At 40.3% G+C, this 15,270-nt stretch overlaps 1 protein-coding gene across 1 annotated transcript in view; it reads left to right on the top strand.

Moving 5' to 3' along the window:
- Positions 1-824: 824 nt before the first annotated feature.
- The window catches only part of LOC133882180 (protein TIC 40, chloroplastic), a 50,987-nt gene continuing 36,541 nt past the window's right edge, over positions 825-15,270 (top strand). The window contains exons 1-5 of the mRNA XM_062321294.1: positions 825-1,171; positions 1,445-1,553; positions 1,791-1,848; positions 1,953-1,970; positions 13,692-13,950. Coding sequence (XP_062177278.1) covers positions 1,009-1,171; positions 1,445-1,553; positions 1,791-1,848; positions 1,953-1,970; positions 13,692-13,950 — 607 coding nt within the window. The 5' untranslated portion in view covers positions 825-1,008. The remainder of the gene's footprint in view (positions 1,172-1,444; positions 1,554-1,790; positions 1,849-1,952; positions 1,971-13,691; positions 13,951-15,270) is intronic.

Raw genomic sequence — 15,270 nt, 5'->3', positions numbered from 1 at the left:
TTTTAAAAAACTAATAAAATCTAAAATAGCAAACAGTTATACAAAAAAAAAAAAAACTAGAAAAAAACTTTTTTTTAGTTTTTTAGATTTTTTTTTTAAAAAATTTTTCAGTTGTTTTTTGTTTGTTTGTTTTTTTTTTTTAAATCGTTTTTTTTTTTTAATTTGTCTTTTAAAAAGTTATTTTTATTTTGTTTTTTTAGTTTTAGTAATTTTTTTTTTCCGAATTTATAAGGACAATTTTGTCTTATTGAAAAAAATTTATGTTAATTTTTATTTTTTTGTTGGTTTTAGAAGGGATATTGACATATTTTGGTAATTTGAGGGGGGGACATTGCCATAATTAATTGTTTGGGAGGACATTGACAATTGAGTAGTAGCTTGAGAGGAATATGTGTACTTTTCCCAAATATAAATTAGTAATTCCCATAATGTTATAATCTTTAGACATAATCAAGAAGTTCAACATTTCTAGAAGATATGGATAATTCCCTAAAAGAAATGATTATTTTTTTTTTTACATTTTTTATACATTTGTGGGTCTTACAAATCCAGAAACAAGTAATACAAATCCAATTAATATAAAAAATTGCTACAGATGTCAATAAATAAGGTCTACATCATCTTAATAAAAGATTTAGTACCTCTAATATTGATACAGTAGTATTAGACTATCAAAACAATGAAGTGCATGGTATTACTTGTCTCATTGCCTAGTGTCCAACTCAGAAATGGGTCCACCAAAGTTAGTAATGGCCAATGGGCCGACCTCGTATTCAAATTGGATGTTGAGTTGAGCACATCATTCAGCCTAAAAGCCGAAAGCCCCCAAAGACAAATAAAAAGAGTAAAAGAAAAAGAGCAAACCAATCCACTTGGAAATTCGTATCATTTCCGTTCTAAACCCCCCATCCCGTCACCCTCCCTTGAAAATCCAATTCGAAATTTAATTACTTCCACTGGACTGCTCAGACCTTTAAATTCGTAAAAGGCAATCGAGGTTGGTCGACGATGATAACCACTCCGTTTCTGAAGGCGTCAACTGCGCCGCCGCCGTATTCTAAACCCCAGCGCCGCGTCGGCACCGGATTTGGCACCCATAACCGTCCTCCCTTTGGGGTGAAGTGTCTCCACTGCAACCCTGGGCTCCCGTTGCGAGCCCGTGCAACTGACGGTACAACACACTTTTGTTTCTTGATTGCCATTGTGTATTTGGTACTTGTTTTTATCCCACTTATCGAACTGATATGTTAATTTCGCTATTCAGCACGACCGACCTCCTTTGGCACTGATAACTTATCATTTTTCATTTTCATTTTCTGATATAGTTCTACTTATTCATCGAGAAAAGAGAAAAAAAAAAAAAAAAATCCTAAAATTGTCTCTCTTAGTGAGGTTTTAAATATAGTTGTACTGATGTTTGCTTATGGTCGGGATACAATGCCAGAGAGGCTAGATGTGAGGCCTTTTGCGAGCATTTCTCGTTCAAGTAATCAAGAAACATCTTCAGTTGCTGTTAATCCACAACCAGCAGTTCCACCTCCTCCGTCATATGTGTAATTATACTATGCACTTCATTTTCTTCGTTTTTTTTCCCCCTTTCTTTTTGCTTGCTCAGTTTCTTTTCTTTTTTTTTTTTCCTTAAAGAATTTCGTTGAGTAAAAAAGACTTAAGATATAGTTATTTGCATATCACAACTGTGCCGGTGTTTTTATCAACTTTTTAACTTGTTTGTTTCTAGCTTATAATGTTTCATATCTTTTTGATCTCATGACTGTGTTTCTACTTTCTAGAGGGTCACCACTCTTTTGGATTGGAGTTGGCGTTGGGCTCTCAGCGCTGTTTTCATGGGTGAGAACAAGAAGCCTTTTGCCCATTCTTAATTCACTATCGCAGATATTTATCAATGTGGTTTTTTTCTGCTGCACTTTTTAACAATTTGAACGAAATAACAGGTTGCTGCAAATTTAAAGGTGAGTGTTTCTCTCCTATAAGGTATGGATGTGCTTCTTTTTAAATTTTTCTGATAGGTCTGGTGCCAATTAAATGCCTTCATTACGATCAGCATGACATGTGAAGGTGAAGATCTATTATCAAAAGGGCCACTTGAAATGGTAGTCGTTCAGTAAAAACTTGTGGGTTCATTTGATAAAACTTTTTAGAGGGTCCTTTTTGCTTTTTAGTTCTGATGTGACATAAAGGTAAAAGTAGTTTGTGAATATTTTGTGTTTTTAGTTTGTTAATGCTTTTGTTTTTCTACTAAAAACCAAAAAGCTGTTTTAAAAGTATTGTCAAACGAGCCATGTGTCATTTCAAGAAAGCGTATAATTGAACTTTGGAATCATTTTCTATAGTGACTCATTTCCGTCAAGGTTGGCAAAGAGAATTTTGTAAAAAGATTTGACCTTAAAAGATCTTCTTTTCGAGGGAGTCCAACATAACTTGTAGTCACCTCCCCAACCCATCCTAATAGAATACAAAACATTGAAAAAAGAGGAAACGAAGCCCATCTCCTAATCATGCACCAATCTGAAAAAATTAATGTTCCAATGTACCACGTCATTGAGAATAATCATAAGGTTAGCCACCAGAGCATTCCTATTCCTTGTAAGGAAAAATAACTTCGGAAAAGTTTCCTTCAAAAAACGATCCCCACACCAAAAGTCATGCCAAAACTTGGTACAAGAGTTGTCATCCACCTCAACACTAACAAAACTAGAGAAGGATGCTTCCTTCTCCCGAGTGTTCCCTCCCCTTTGGGTGGTTGTGTTTCTCCAATCGCTAAAAAGGGTGTGAATTTCTAGTCGGACGGCTTGATCCAATCTCAAAAGTGGCCGGTAGGTTTTGTCCGTCTGGGGAGATTGTTGTGTGGGATCAAGGCGATGAGGTTTGGGTTGGGGAGAATGGAGACTCTCCTTACCCCTTGGGTGTCTGTCCTCCCGCCATGCCCTTGGATTGGGTGTCGGATGATGTTGAGGATGACGATCCGTCCTTCATGATTTTGGATGCCATTGAAGAGGATTTCCATTAGGTTAAAAAGGTTGCACGTCTTAAGATCAAAGGGAGAAGGAGCTGGCAAACATCCTTGGTTGTAATATCTCTTCTCTTTTGCTGTGTTACTTGGGCCTTCCTCTAGGCGCTCCCTTCAAATCTAAAGCCATTTGGGATGGGGTAATTGAGAAAATGGAAACAAGGCTGGCGAGTTGGCAGAAGATTTACTTGTCTAAGGGAGGACACCTTACTCTTATCAAGAGTACGCTTTCTAGTATTCCCACTTATTTTCTATCTCTCTTCCCCCTACCAACTGGCATAGCCAATAAACTTGAGTGTTTTAAGAGAGAATTTCTGTGGGATAGTCTAGGCGGGGAATGCAATTTACATTTGGTAAACTAGAAGACTGTTTGCTCCCCAATTGTGAGAAGGGGATTAGGTGTCAAAAACCTTACTCTGTTTACCAAAGCTCTGCTCGGTAAATGGCTTTGGAGGTTCAGGAATGAACAAGATTATTTATGGAGGCAAGTGATTGCTTCGAAGTATGGGATCTAGAGAGGGGGGTTGTGCTCTGAGGAAGTGCGAGGTTCTTATGGGGTTAGTCTTTGGAGGTATATTAGGAAATATTGGGGAGCTTTTTCCAATTATATTTCCTTTAAAGTTGGGGATGGCCTTTGCATCCGTTTCTGGCATGATAATTGGTGCGGTGATAGTGCTCTAAAGAGTTTTTTTTCCTGAATTCTTTGCCTTAGCTTGTAAGAAGGAGGCTTTGGTTTCAGAGTACATGGATCGTTCTAGTCCACACACCCTTGGGAATTTTAATTTCTTGCGAGATGTTCATGATTGGGAAATTGAATCTCTGGATTCTTTTCTCACTCGTTTATACTCCATGAACCCACATTCGGGAGCTACGGATAGCATGGTGTGGACTCCTTCTAGCCGACATGGTTTTGCGGTAAAAAGCTACTACACTATTTTATCTTCTCCTAACAGTGAAGAGCCTGGTTCATTCCCTTGGAAAAGTATTTGGAAGGTGAAGGCCCCTCCGCGCATTGCTTTCTTCTTATGGGCCACAACTCTAGGTAGAATCCTCACGGTGGACAATCTTAGGAGGCGGGGATTTCAGTTGATTAATCGATGTTGCCTTTGTAAGAAGGATGAGGAAACTATTAATCATCTTCTCCTCCATTGTGAGTTTTCTGTGGATATCTGGCACCTAGTGCTTATCAGCTTTGGGGTCTCTTGGGTTACACTTGGTAACGTGCCTTAACTGCTCCATTGTTGGAAATTCCTTGGGCATGGACATCCTAGAGAAGCTATCTGGAAAGTTATTCCAGCCCTCTTAATGTGGAGCATTTGGAGAGAAAGAAACTGTCGGATCTTTGAGGATAGTGAGTCCAATGTGCTACTTCTTAAATCCTCCTTCTTGAGATCTCTCCTGGATTGGGTCCTTGCTCATGTTCCTACCTTCTCTTCAGGGAATTTGGTAGATCTGATTTGTTTTCTAGACTGTAACAAGACCTAGGTCTTGGTGCTCATTGTATAGCAGTTAGTTCTTTGGTGTTCTTGTTTTCTTGTATACTCTTTGTGTACGAGGATTTTCCTCTTTCTTCAATAAAACTTATTATTACTCATAAAAAAAAAAAGATCAAAGGGAGGATAGAGTTGTTGAATCTGAAAAGTTCCATTAACTACGGCGGTGCAAGCGTGCCCTCTAGGCGAAGAAAAGTAAAGGCTCACGTGCTGTAGCGTTAAGTGCTTCTTGTGGATTTCGGGTTTAAGGGCTTAGGTCCTTGTGGGTTTGTTTGGGTTTCTTTTTGTGGGCTGGTTTGGTTGTTCCTGTGTACTAAGGGGCGCCTTATGTTTTTTTAATAAAACTTTTCGTACTTATCAAAAAAAAAAAAAAAAAAACTAGAGAAGGCATCCCAATCCCTCCCAATATGTTTCCAAAGACTCAACCCATAAGGCCATTGACAAAGGTAATGCACTAACCACCCGCCAAACTGATATGGATAGCAAGTTAGGGCTGATGTGGCACTGTAGCAGCACACCCTAACCCTAGCCGCCGCACTGCAACAACAACCCTAACCTTAGTTGCATTAACCCTAGCCGCCTCTAGCATAATAAGAAGCCTCTAGCTAAATAAGGAGTAGAATACTTCTCCATATTTTCTTTCCCTAAGTGTCTTAGCTAAATAAGGAATATATTTTCCATTCTTAATTTATTTTCCTGCAGTGTGTTATGACGGCTAGACCTAATGGTTAAGTTTTATGACCTAGCCGTCATCTATTTAAGTGTAATCCTACTCAATGAATAAACATGCTGAATATTAAACCTAGACCTTTTGGTTGTTTTGGAGATCAAGGCTCTCTCGAAGTAGCCATTGGAGATCAAGGCTCTCTCGAAGTAGCCCATATCTTTTTATTTTGTTTCTTTTTATTATTTGATTGCATCAAGTGGTATCAGAGCCGGGGTTCCTCTCGTTAACCGCATTGATAAACCTTGAGGCCCAGTTTCCCTCACTAGAAACCAGAATTTTTTTTTTTTTTTTTTTGAGAAAAATTCCAGTTAATCACCATAGGTCGTTCCCGCAACAAGAACAAGGCCTACTTGGATTTTGCGGTGGAAGCAAGACCAGCCACGCGTTCATTCACCCAGCAACACGAACAGCAAGTTATGGAAGGACGCATGGGCAGCTTGGAGCAAGTGGTGCAGGCCTTGACAGCCCGAATGACTGAGGCATTTGAGATGCTGTCCGCCAGGGACCGACGTGACGCAGAGGAGAACGGGCGTAGGAGGTTACGGGCAGAAGAAGCCAGCAAACGGATGGAGGAGATCAGGAAAAGAATGGAAAGCTTTTCTCCACCACGCACCTCTCCGACAAGCCAATCCTTGCCCATAACAGGAGAGTCCAACGCAGGTTCTGTTGGTACGAATTTTATGCCCCATATAATCAATATCAAGCCTACCGAGGACGTCACGATGTCGCTTGAATTTTCTGGGGATATTTCAAGCCCGGATGGTCGTGTGGTCAAGGAAGGAGTTGCTGGAATTCTTGTAGCAGCTAGTCCAGAAGGGGCTGAAAATATCATGGGGCTGCTGCAGCAGAATGTGAAGAAGAAAGAAGAAGAGAGGAAGCACGGGTCGGAAGAGCATGGAGTAATTTTTACAAAAACAGAACTGAAACAAAATGAGAAGGAGAAGGAAGACCAGGGGCTGATTTTTGCAAAACCAGAATTCTTCCTTGGGGACAAGGAAGATGTTAGGGGAGAGGGATGATATGGATAGCAAGTTAGGGCTGATGTGGCACTGTAGCAGCACACCCTAACCCTAGCCGCCGCACTGCAACAACAACCCTAACCTTAGTTGCATTAACCCTAGCCGCCTCTAGCATAATAAGAAGCCTCTAGCTAAATAAGGAGTAGAATACTTCTCCATATTTTCTTTCCCTAAGTGTCTTAGCTAAATAAGGAATATATTTTCCATTCTTAATTTATTTTCCTGCAGTGTGTTATGACGGCTAGACCTAATGGTTAAGTTTTATGACCTAGCCGTCATCTATTTAAGTGTAATCCTACTCAATGAATAAACATGCTGAATATTAAACCTAGACCTTTTGGTTGTTTTGGAGATCAAGGCTCTCTCGAAGTAGCCATTGGAGATCAAGGCTCTCTCGAAGTAGCCCATATCTTTTTATTTTGTTTCTTTTTATTATTTGATTGCATCACAAACTATCATAGTTTTTATCTACTACCTAACGTCAAAAAGCCTGTCTCTCCACAATAAACTTCCATAAACACTTTCTAGTAGAGCCTGATAGAGAGTAAGAAAACTCTTGGTCCCCAACCCTCCACGCTAAAGAGGAATATAAACCTTCCAATTAATGAGATGGAATTTAGACTCATTATCCAAACCACTCCAGAAAAAATCTCTTTGCAATTTTTCTAACCGATTTGCGACACCAACCAGGATAGGGAAGAGGGAAAGGAAATAGGTAGGAAGGGTGGAAAGCGTGCTCTTAATCAATGTTACTTGACCACCCTTAGATAAGTAGAGTCTTTGCCCCCTAACTAATCTTTTCTCCATATTCTTAATGATTGTATCCCACATAAATTTAGCCTTAAACGGAGCACCCACCGAGAGGTCCATATACTTCGTAGGCAAAGATGAGACCTTACAACCCAGAGTACGAGCCAACTCACTCACACCACGAGGCTTATTAAAAGAATCTGGGTGATCATTAATTAGAATATAGAACCGAACTGTGGATATGCAGTGCGTAATCCATCTCCGCCATTTCTCCCCAAAGCCACATCTCTTTAACATGTATAATAAAAAATCCTAGCTAATGTTGTCATAAGCCTTCTCTAAGTCCAATTTTACCAAAACTCCTAGCTCGCCTGATTTGAGACGGCTATCTAGGCATTCATTAGTGATGAGAACATAATCTAAGATCTGTCAACCTCTGATAAAAGCATTTTGAGTTTTTGAAGTGATATTCTCCATCACAATCTTTAATCTATTAACCAAGACTTTCATAATAATTTTGTAGATACCACTCACCAGACTGATAGGACAAAAGTCTTTGACCTCAACTGCCCCGACTTTCTTAGGAATAAGAGCGATGAAAGTAGCATTCAATCTTTTCTCAAACTTACCCCGCTAATGGAACTCAAGAAAGACTTTCATGACATCTATTTTGACAACATTCCTACAAGGTTGTAAGAATTGCATCGAAAAACCATCTGGACCCGGAGTCTTCTCTCCATTCATGTCTTTTGCCACCTCAAAAACCTCACTTTCCTCGAAAGTTCCGTCCACCCATTCTGTCTCCTCCTCACTAATAGAGTGAAAAGGAAGACCATTCAAATCCAGATGCCAATTCTAATTCTCAGTATAGAGCTGAGAGAAAAATGAACTATATGATCTTTAATTTTAGCTGGATTAGAGGAGATATCGCCATTGATAACTAACTTCTTTACCATGCGTATTCTATTAGAGTTGGCAACTTGGTGGAGGAACTTGGTATTTTTATCACCCTTCCATAATCATAGCGCCTTTTGCCTCCAACACACCTTCTCCAAATGATTTCCTTCTCCAACTCAACTGTAGCCACATCCTTCCTCAATTTCTCCTCACTTGAAAGAGGTCTTTGTTTGCAACCACATCCACTCCTTTTCAATCATTAAGAAGAGCCATTTTTTTTTCTCTCCTCATTACCAAACTCCGATTCATTCCACGTTTTAAAGTCGACTTTCAAAGATTTTTATTTCTTAGCCAAAACAAAATCGGGGGCAACCTTGAAAGCAATGGGAGTTACACTAGTGCCTCACCTTCTCAACAAAGTCGTATGTTTTCAGCCTCATGTTTTTCTTTTTTAAAGTAACTTTTGCCCCCCCCCCCCCCCCCCTTGAAATTCTCTACAATAAAGAGAAATAGGAAAATGATTAGAAAGAATCCTGGGTAGTCTACTCAACAACGTTTGGAAAGTGAATCTCCCATTCTAAAGAGATGAGAAACCTGTCAATTTTAGACCATGAAAGGGAATCCCGGTTGTTAGAACAAGTGAAGTGTCCACCTCGGAGAGGGATATCCATAAGACGTTGCTCAAAAATAAAATCTAAGAACTCTTCCGTAGCAGGTTTGATTAGTTGGTGGGATGTACCTTTGTGCATTGGGGGCAACTTTAACGTCACCCACTTCCCTAGAGAAAGATCGGGGACCAATTTCACCCACTCACAATTCGATCTTTTCCACAATTCTCCTATCCCATATCAATAAAATGCCACTAGAAGCACCCCTAGAATCCAACTAACACCAATCTAAATTTTGATAATTCCACAAAATTCGAACACAATATGTGTTGTGACATTAAAATTTTGGATGGAAAACAATTAGAGAATAGTCATTGTTGTTGTAAATATTGACTTTCTTTCCCTCTCTCTCTCTCTCTCTAGATGAGCTTTTGAGTATTTGTTGGAAATGTGGCCTCAATTTTGTTATGGGAATCCTTTGTCTCTCGTCGGCGCATGCTAGTGCGTTCCAGCTTTTCTCTTCTCTGATGGGGATGTCAAGGTGGTGTTTTATTGAATCCAAATCGTTTGAGTTGGCGATGGAGGGTAGGTCTTCTGTGTTACATATTCTTGAAAGGTGTAGGGGTAGCGTTCGATCAATTGGCTTGGGTAAAGTTAATATGTTATGGTTGTAAGTCACTTTGGAGGAGTTGGTTCTATAGGGGAGGGAACAAAGGAGTTTTGGAGACGCTCCAGAGTTGGATTCCTAGCTTTCCTCGCTCAACGTTGCTCTAATAAGCATGGGCATTTCTTGGTTGTGGTGGAGCACGGTGGAGGGAGACAGAGGGGACATATCCTAGTGCCGGATGGGAGAAATGGCAAATGATGGAGGTCCTTTGCCTCAGAGTTGTGTTCGGTATTGCAATTTTTTCGGTCGCTATATGGTGGTAGGTCAACTGAGGTTCATAACAGCTACGTTCATCGTTGGGTGTGGGCAAAAGTTTTAGTTGGGGCTGATGTTGAATCCTCTGGTAGAGGTTGGGGGGGGGGGGGGGGGGGGGGGGGGGAATAGGTCGTTTGCAAAGTTAATTGTGTGACCAAGGAAAACTCTGGCAGTGTGAACATTGGTGAACAGTATTCTTAGAAATTCTGATGTGTTTGCATCGAAGGGACAGATTGTGACTGGGTTGTTTACGTCTGGGGATGAAGATCTACTTGTGGGAGGACATAGGACTTTTGGGTGAAAATTTAATTTTCGCACCTTCAGAGAGACGTTTGCTCACATTAAAACGGATGTGGCTTGTCCTTTAAAGTGGATTAATTTGGGGTAGGGTCTAGGTGTTGTTGGAAGTAACCGAGGCTTAGTGGGTGTAGTGGGTGTTGAGCTGAAGCCGATTTTAAAAGTTTTTGTTCCATTGAAGGCCCCTGTTGTAGCAAGTATTTTAGGCCCGCCTCCAGTGGCCCATTCTTATCAAAACTCTAAAGGTAAGGCCTTTCGATGGGCCCTGGGTGTGCTCAGGCTCAGTTCTCCTTCAAGCCCAAAGCCAAACTTTTACTCAAGTGGAAAGTGAAGCAGGATTTGGGCCACCGGGCTTGGTGCGTTCTGTTTTGGGTTCAAAGGCAGCGAAGGGCTCGAGTGCTCATATGGGTCACCTTGAAGGAGCTACCGCGATATGCAGCATTGTCGTCTCAGCCCCCAATCCTCAACCTCCGTCGGGAGTGGTTATGAGGAGTTCTCTCGCTAGCGATTCTATGCTTGTAGATTAATGTTATGTCTTGTGGCTGTAGCTCGTCGTGGAGGGGAGCACTGTCAGGACCCAGATCCTATCGATGGTATCTCGGTGTCTTTGATTTGCTCTGACCAAAATGTATTGGAGGCAGAAGTTCCAGACGGGTCTCTCACCGGTGCTTCTATGTCGAAGGTGGTGCACAAGGAACGTCTTTCGCAGTTGTTTTCTCAATCTCCTTCGCTGGCGAGGAGATTGCGATGTCTGATTTTAGTATTGAATCCTGTGGTGTTGATGCAAGTGTTGCTGAGGTATCTGGAGAAGCAACTCGCTTAGTTAGTCAGGCAGATGGTTTGGGTGTTGATGCTGTTGTTTAAGGGCTTGTTGGTGAAGGTAGTCAGTTAGGCCCTATTGCTGTTGTAATGTCACAGGGAAAAGAGTTAGTCACATTTGCGCTATCACCCCAAAAGGACTAGTCAATTTGGAGCTTCTTTAGAATTCTTTATAAAACACAGTTTCACCTAGTAATTAAGTAATGCGAGACTTAACGTTCATGGGTATCTTTATAAACCACTCACTCTGTGTAAGCTACTCATCTTTTCCCAATATGGGACCGGAGTGTTACAAACTTCTCCCCTTAAACCCCTGACGTCTTTATCAGGGCCACATCATGTGGTGCTTCAGTGCGACATGACCATCGTTATTAGGTGGCTTTAATACCATTTATCACGACAAAAAAAAACCCACTAGCCACATCTGATCTATTACCCCAAAAGGGCTAGTCAATTTGAAGTTTTCCTAGAATTCGTTATAAAGCATAGTTTTACCTAGTAATTAAACAATGTGGGACTTAGCACCCATGAGTATCTAAGCTCACTCACGCTATGTGGCCTACTCATCTCTTTCCAATATGGGACCGGGGTGTTACAGGTGTTGTAGCAGGCCCTAGGTCTGCTTAGTGGGCTCTTGCTGTTAAAGGGGGGAAATTTAGGTCTTCACTAGACTTTGATCCTTCTGCTTCATGTTCATCTTCTAGATTTTTGGGGGAGATCAGTGTTAATGGGTAAGGGATCGTTCTACTTGCTTTGGTTGGTCTTGAGTTGGGTTGTGCTGGAGGGAAAAACATGCTTGTGTGCAAGTCACCTGCTTGTGTGCAAGTCGACACCATGCTTGGTTGTGGATCTTTACATTCGGTATTGCAATTTCTTCAGTCGCTATAATGGCTGCATAATCTTCCTTGAAGTTCCTGTCCTCTTGTTGTGTTTGAGAAAATTGGCAGCTTAGGGTAGGAGTTTTCAGATGGTGTTTTGCAAAGAGTGAAGGAGATCCATATGTTGTGGGGATTTTGTGTGAGGGTTTTGAGGAGCAGTCATGGCACTTTGACAGCCATTGAAGCGAGTCATTTCCAAAAGGTTTCGGCGTCCAATTCCAACAATTAAACATAGGTATTAGGGAGTTAAAAAGATTTGCATGCTTAATTAATTATGACTCTGAAGGTGGAAGTTCAAGCTGTGAAAGAGGTACGGACAGGGGTTTCTCAGCTCTTAATAAAGCCTAAATTGTTATCTTGAAACGTGAGAGGGTTGAATGAGGGGGATAAATGCTTAAGGGTAAGGAATTTACTCAGAAAATGGAAGGCTGATATTGTCTATTTTTAAGAAACTAAGCTGGAGTTTATGTCTTGTAATGTTATGCGTAGTTTGTGGGGTTGCCATCATGTGGATTGATGATGTTTAGACTCTAGAGGGGCTTTTGGTGGAATTTTGATTATATGGGATAGGAGGGTGGTCGAAAAAATCAACGAATGTGTGGGGGAGTTTACTCTAGCGTGTTCAATAAAAAATGTTGAACATCATTTCACTTGGGCTTTTGCGGGTGTTTATGGCCTTAATTCTAACAGGGATAGAAGGCTTCTTTGGGATGAATTGGCTAGTTTGCTTAGTTGGTAGAACTTGCCTTAGTGCATTGGGGGTGATTTTTCGTCACCCGTTTCCCTAGTGAGAGATTGGGAAAAGCCTATTTTTACCAAGCTATGGTGGAGTTCCTTGATTTCTTTTTTGATCAGGGTCTGATGGACCTCCCTTTTGTGGGTTGAAATTTTATTTGGTCGGATAATCGGGATTTTCCCTATTGGTCTAGGGTAGATTTCTTGGCTCTATGTATTGGGAAGTCCAGTTTCCTCATGGGTCCTTGAGTTGGCTTCATAGACTGTGCTCGAACTACTTTCTGATCCTTCTTGACTATGGTGACTTTCAGGGTGGTAAAAGGTATTTTAAATTCGAAAACACCTGGCCAAAGTCTGAGGGTTTTGTAGATAGGGTGAAACAGTGGTGGGATGTTGTGGTCATGAATTGGTGTTGTATGTATAAGAAAGGTGGGGAGTCTATTGATCACCTTCTTCTTCATTGGGAGGTGGCAATAGAACTGTGGAGTGGACTTTTCCAGTTGTTTGGTGTTGCATGGGTCATGCCTTGTAGGGTGAGTGAGTTGTTGGAGAGTTAGAGGGGACAATTGGGACGCCATACTGTTTTGAAAATATAAAGATTGGCTTCTTTGTGTTTAATGTGGGGCATTTGGAGGAAGTGGAACGCAAGAAGTTTTGAAGATCATGATATTGTTATGTTAGAGATGAAGAAGATGATGTTCCAATCTCTTTATACTTGAAGAGTAGCATGAAATAGTTTGCTTGTTTCTGAGTTTTTGGAGTTTTGTCATTCTTTTCCTACACTTTAGGGGTTATTTGTGTATGCTTCCTGTGTATTAGGGTTGTACCCCTCTGTGTTTTGAATGAATTTGCATTACATATCAAAAAACAAACTCACTCTCACTCCCTAGTTTATGTATCAGGCCTTTAGCACCTGGACATTAGCGGCCTTACGCATGGGTTACATTCTTTACTTTAACACACCAAAGGCATGGAAACATGCATGCAAGTAGTCCTTAGTGTTGTGGTTGTTTAAATGTTTTTTTTTTCTTTTTTTTTTTTTTTTGGGGGGGGGGGGGGGGAGGGGGTGTTGGGTGTTGGTGTGGCGTGTGGCGTGTGTGTGTGCGGTTTCATGTGTGCATGAGTGTGCGCGTGTGTCAATTATTCATACATCCGTTGGAGATTAGATTTACTCAACTATATGAGGATTACGAAGTCTCACAAACCCTAGCACCATTACTGTTGGATTATTTGACTTCAATCCTAGAGTTGCAATTTGATTCAAGACATAATTATAACAAATCCATGCACACATAAATGTATACATGCACGCATGCACCCATATTTATTGTATGTCAAAGTAAATATATATTTGGTATCTTATTTTGTTGTGCCTATATCAGTTTGTTTTAAGATTTGTGTATCATCTCTTCTTCTATAAGACTTAGCTTTGGATCTTTTATGGCAGTAGCAGAATTCAACCTTGCACTTTTTCCACATGTTTTCTAATCTGTACAAAATTTACTGTTAATCTTTCAGAAATATGCAATGCAACAAGCTTTCAAGACATTGATGGGACAGATGAATTCTCAAAATAACCAGTTCAATGATGCAGCTTTTTCTTCGGGATCACCTTTTCCATTTTCTATGCCTTCAATGCCGGCGCCTTCAACCTCACCTCCTCCAGTCGCTTCTCAATCTGCTGTTACAGTAGATGTGCCTGCAACAAATGTAGAAGCAGCGCCTACAACTGTTGTCAAAGATGAAACAGAAGTAAAAAAGGAATTGAAAAGACTTGGTAATAATTAACTTCTTAGCCACAAGTTTCTATTTTATAAAATAATTTATTTTTTCTTGATTTTCATAACATGCTGTATCTGCTTGCTTTAGTTTAAAAGCAATATGTGCGAGAACTTTGAAGATGTTGCTCCAGTTCAGATATAGAAATCTGATTTATTATCTGCTTTCTTTATGCTTATATTTCTCGTACTTTTAGTGAATTATACATCCCTGATATAGAACTCCTTACAGATTTAAAAAATAAGTGTCTTATTGTTAGGTTAAGATTAACAATCTTCCAAATCTATATTTTATGCTTTAACTTATTGAACTTCAAACGTTGATGAAATGCAGTCTACTTTTTAAATAACTGATGTCCTTTCTAAATTCAAAGTTTGAGAATTTGTTGTAAACATAGGTAGGTATTTCACGACTATTATCTATGCTTGCGGAAAATGTGTGAAAATTTTTAATGGGGATAAGGTGCCAGTACCTGGGGGATTTTATATGGCTTTTTTCTAGAAATATTGGGAGGTGTTAAAAGAGGACATTTTGGCAGTGTTCAAGGAGTTACATAGTCGAGGGAAGTTTGAGAAGAGTTTCAATGCTACTTTTGTATCTCTTATTCCGAAGAGAACTGGGGTGGTGGAAATTAAGGATTTTTTTGCCCTATCAGCTTAGTGGGAGGTGTTTACAAAATTATTTCTAAAGTATTGGAAAATAGGTTGAAGTCGGTATAGGGAAGATTGTTTCAAGTTCTCAGACTGCATTTATTAGATGTAGACAAATTCTAGACTCGGTCTTGGTGGTGAATGAATGTTTGGATAGTCAGATTCGATATGGGGACCCGAGAGTATAATGTAAATTGGATTTGAGAAGGTCTATGACCACATCAACTAGTATTTTCTGTTATATGTGTTGAAGAGATGTGGCTTTGGAGAGAGATGGCGAAGTTGGATAGATCACTACATATCTACGATTCGGTTTCTATTCTCATTAATGGGTCTCCTTTGGGCTGCTTTAGTAGTTTGAGATAGGGGGATCCACCGTCTCCATTATTGTTTGTGGTTATTATGGAGGCATTAAGCAGGATGATGGCTACTACGGTGGATAGTGGGCTTATATTTGGATTTTCGGTGGGATTGAGAAATCATCAGGAGATGATAGTCGAATTTGTTGTTCGCAGATGATACGTTGATCTTTTGGGAGCCTAGTGGTGAACAAATTCGTAACTTGAGATGCCTTTTCTTATGTTTTGACGTGGTTTCGGGGATGAAGATAAACTTGTCTAAATTCGAGATTGTTCCCATAGGCGAGGTCGGGGATGTGGAGGGTTTGA

This window comes from Alnus glutinosa, chromosome 11 (genome assembly GCF_958979055.1).
Source record: "Alnus glutinosa chromosome 11, dhAlnGlut1.1, whole genome shotgun sequence".
Classification (NCBI taxonomy): Eukaryota; Viridiplantae; Streptophyta; class Magnoliopsida; order Fagales; family Betulaceae; genus Alnus; species Alnus glutinosa.
This window is presented reverse-complemented; position numbering and strand designations above follow the sequence as displayed.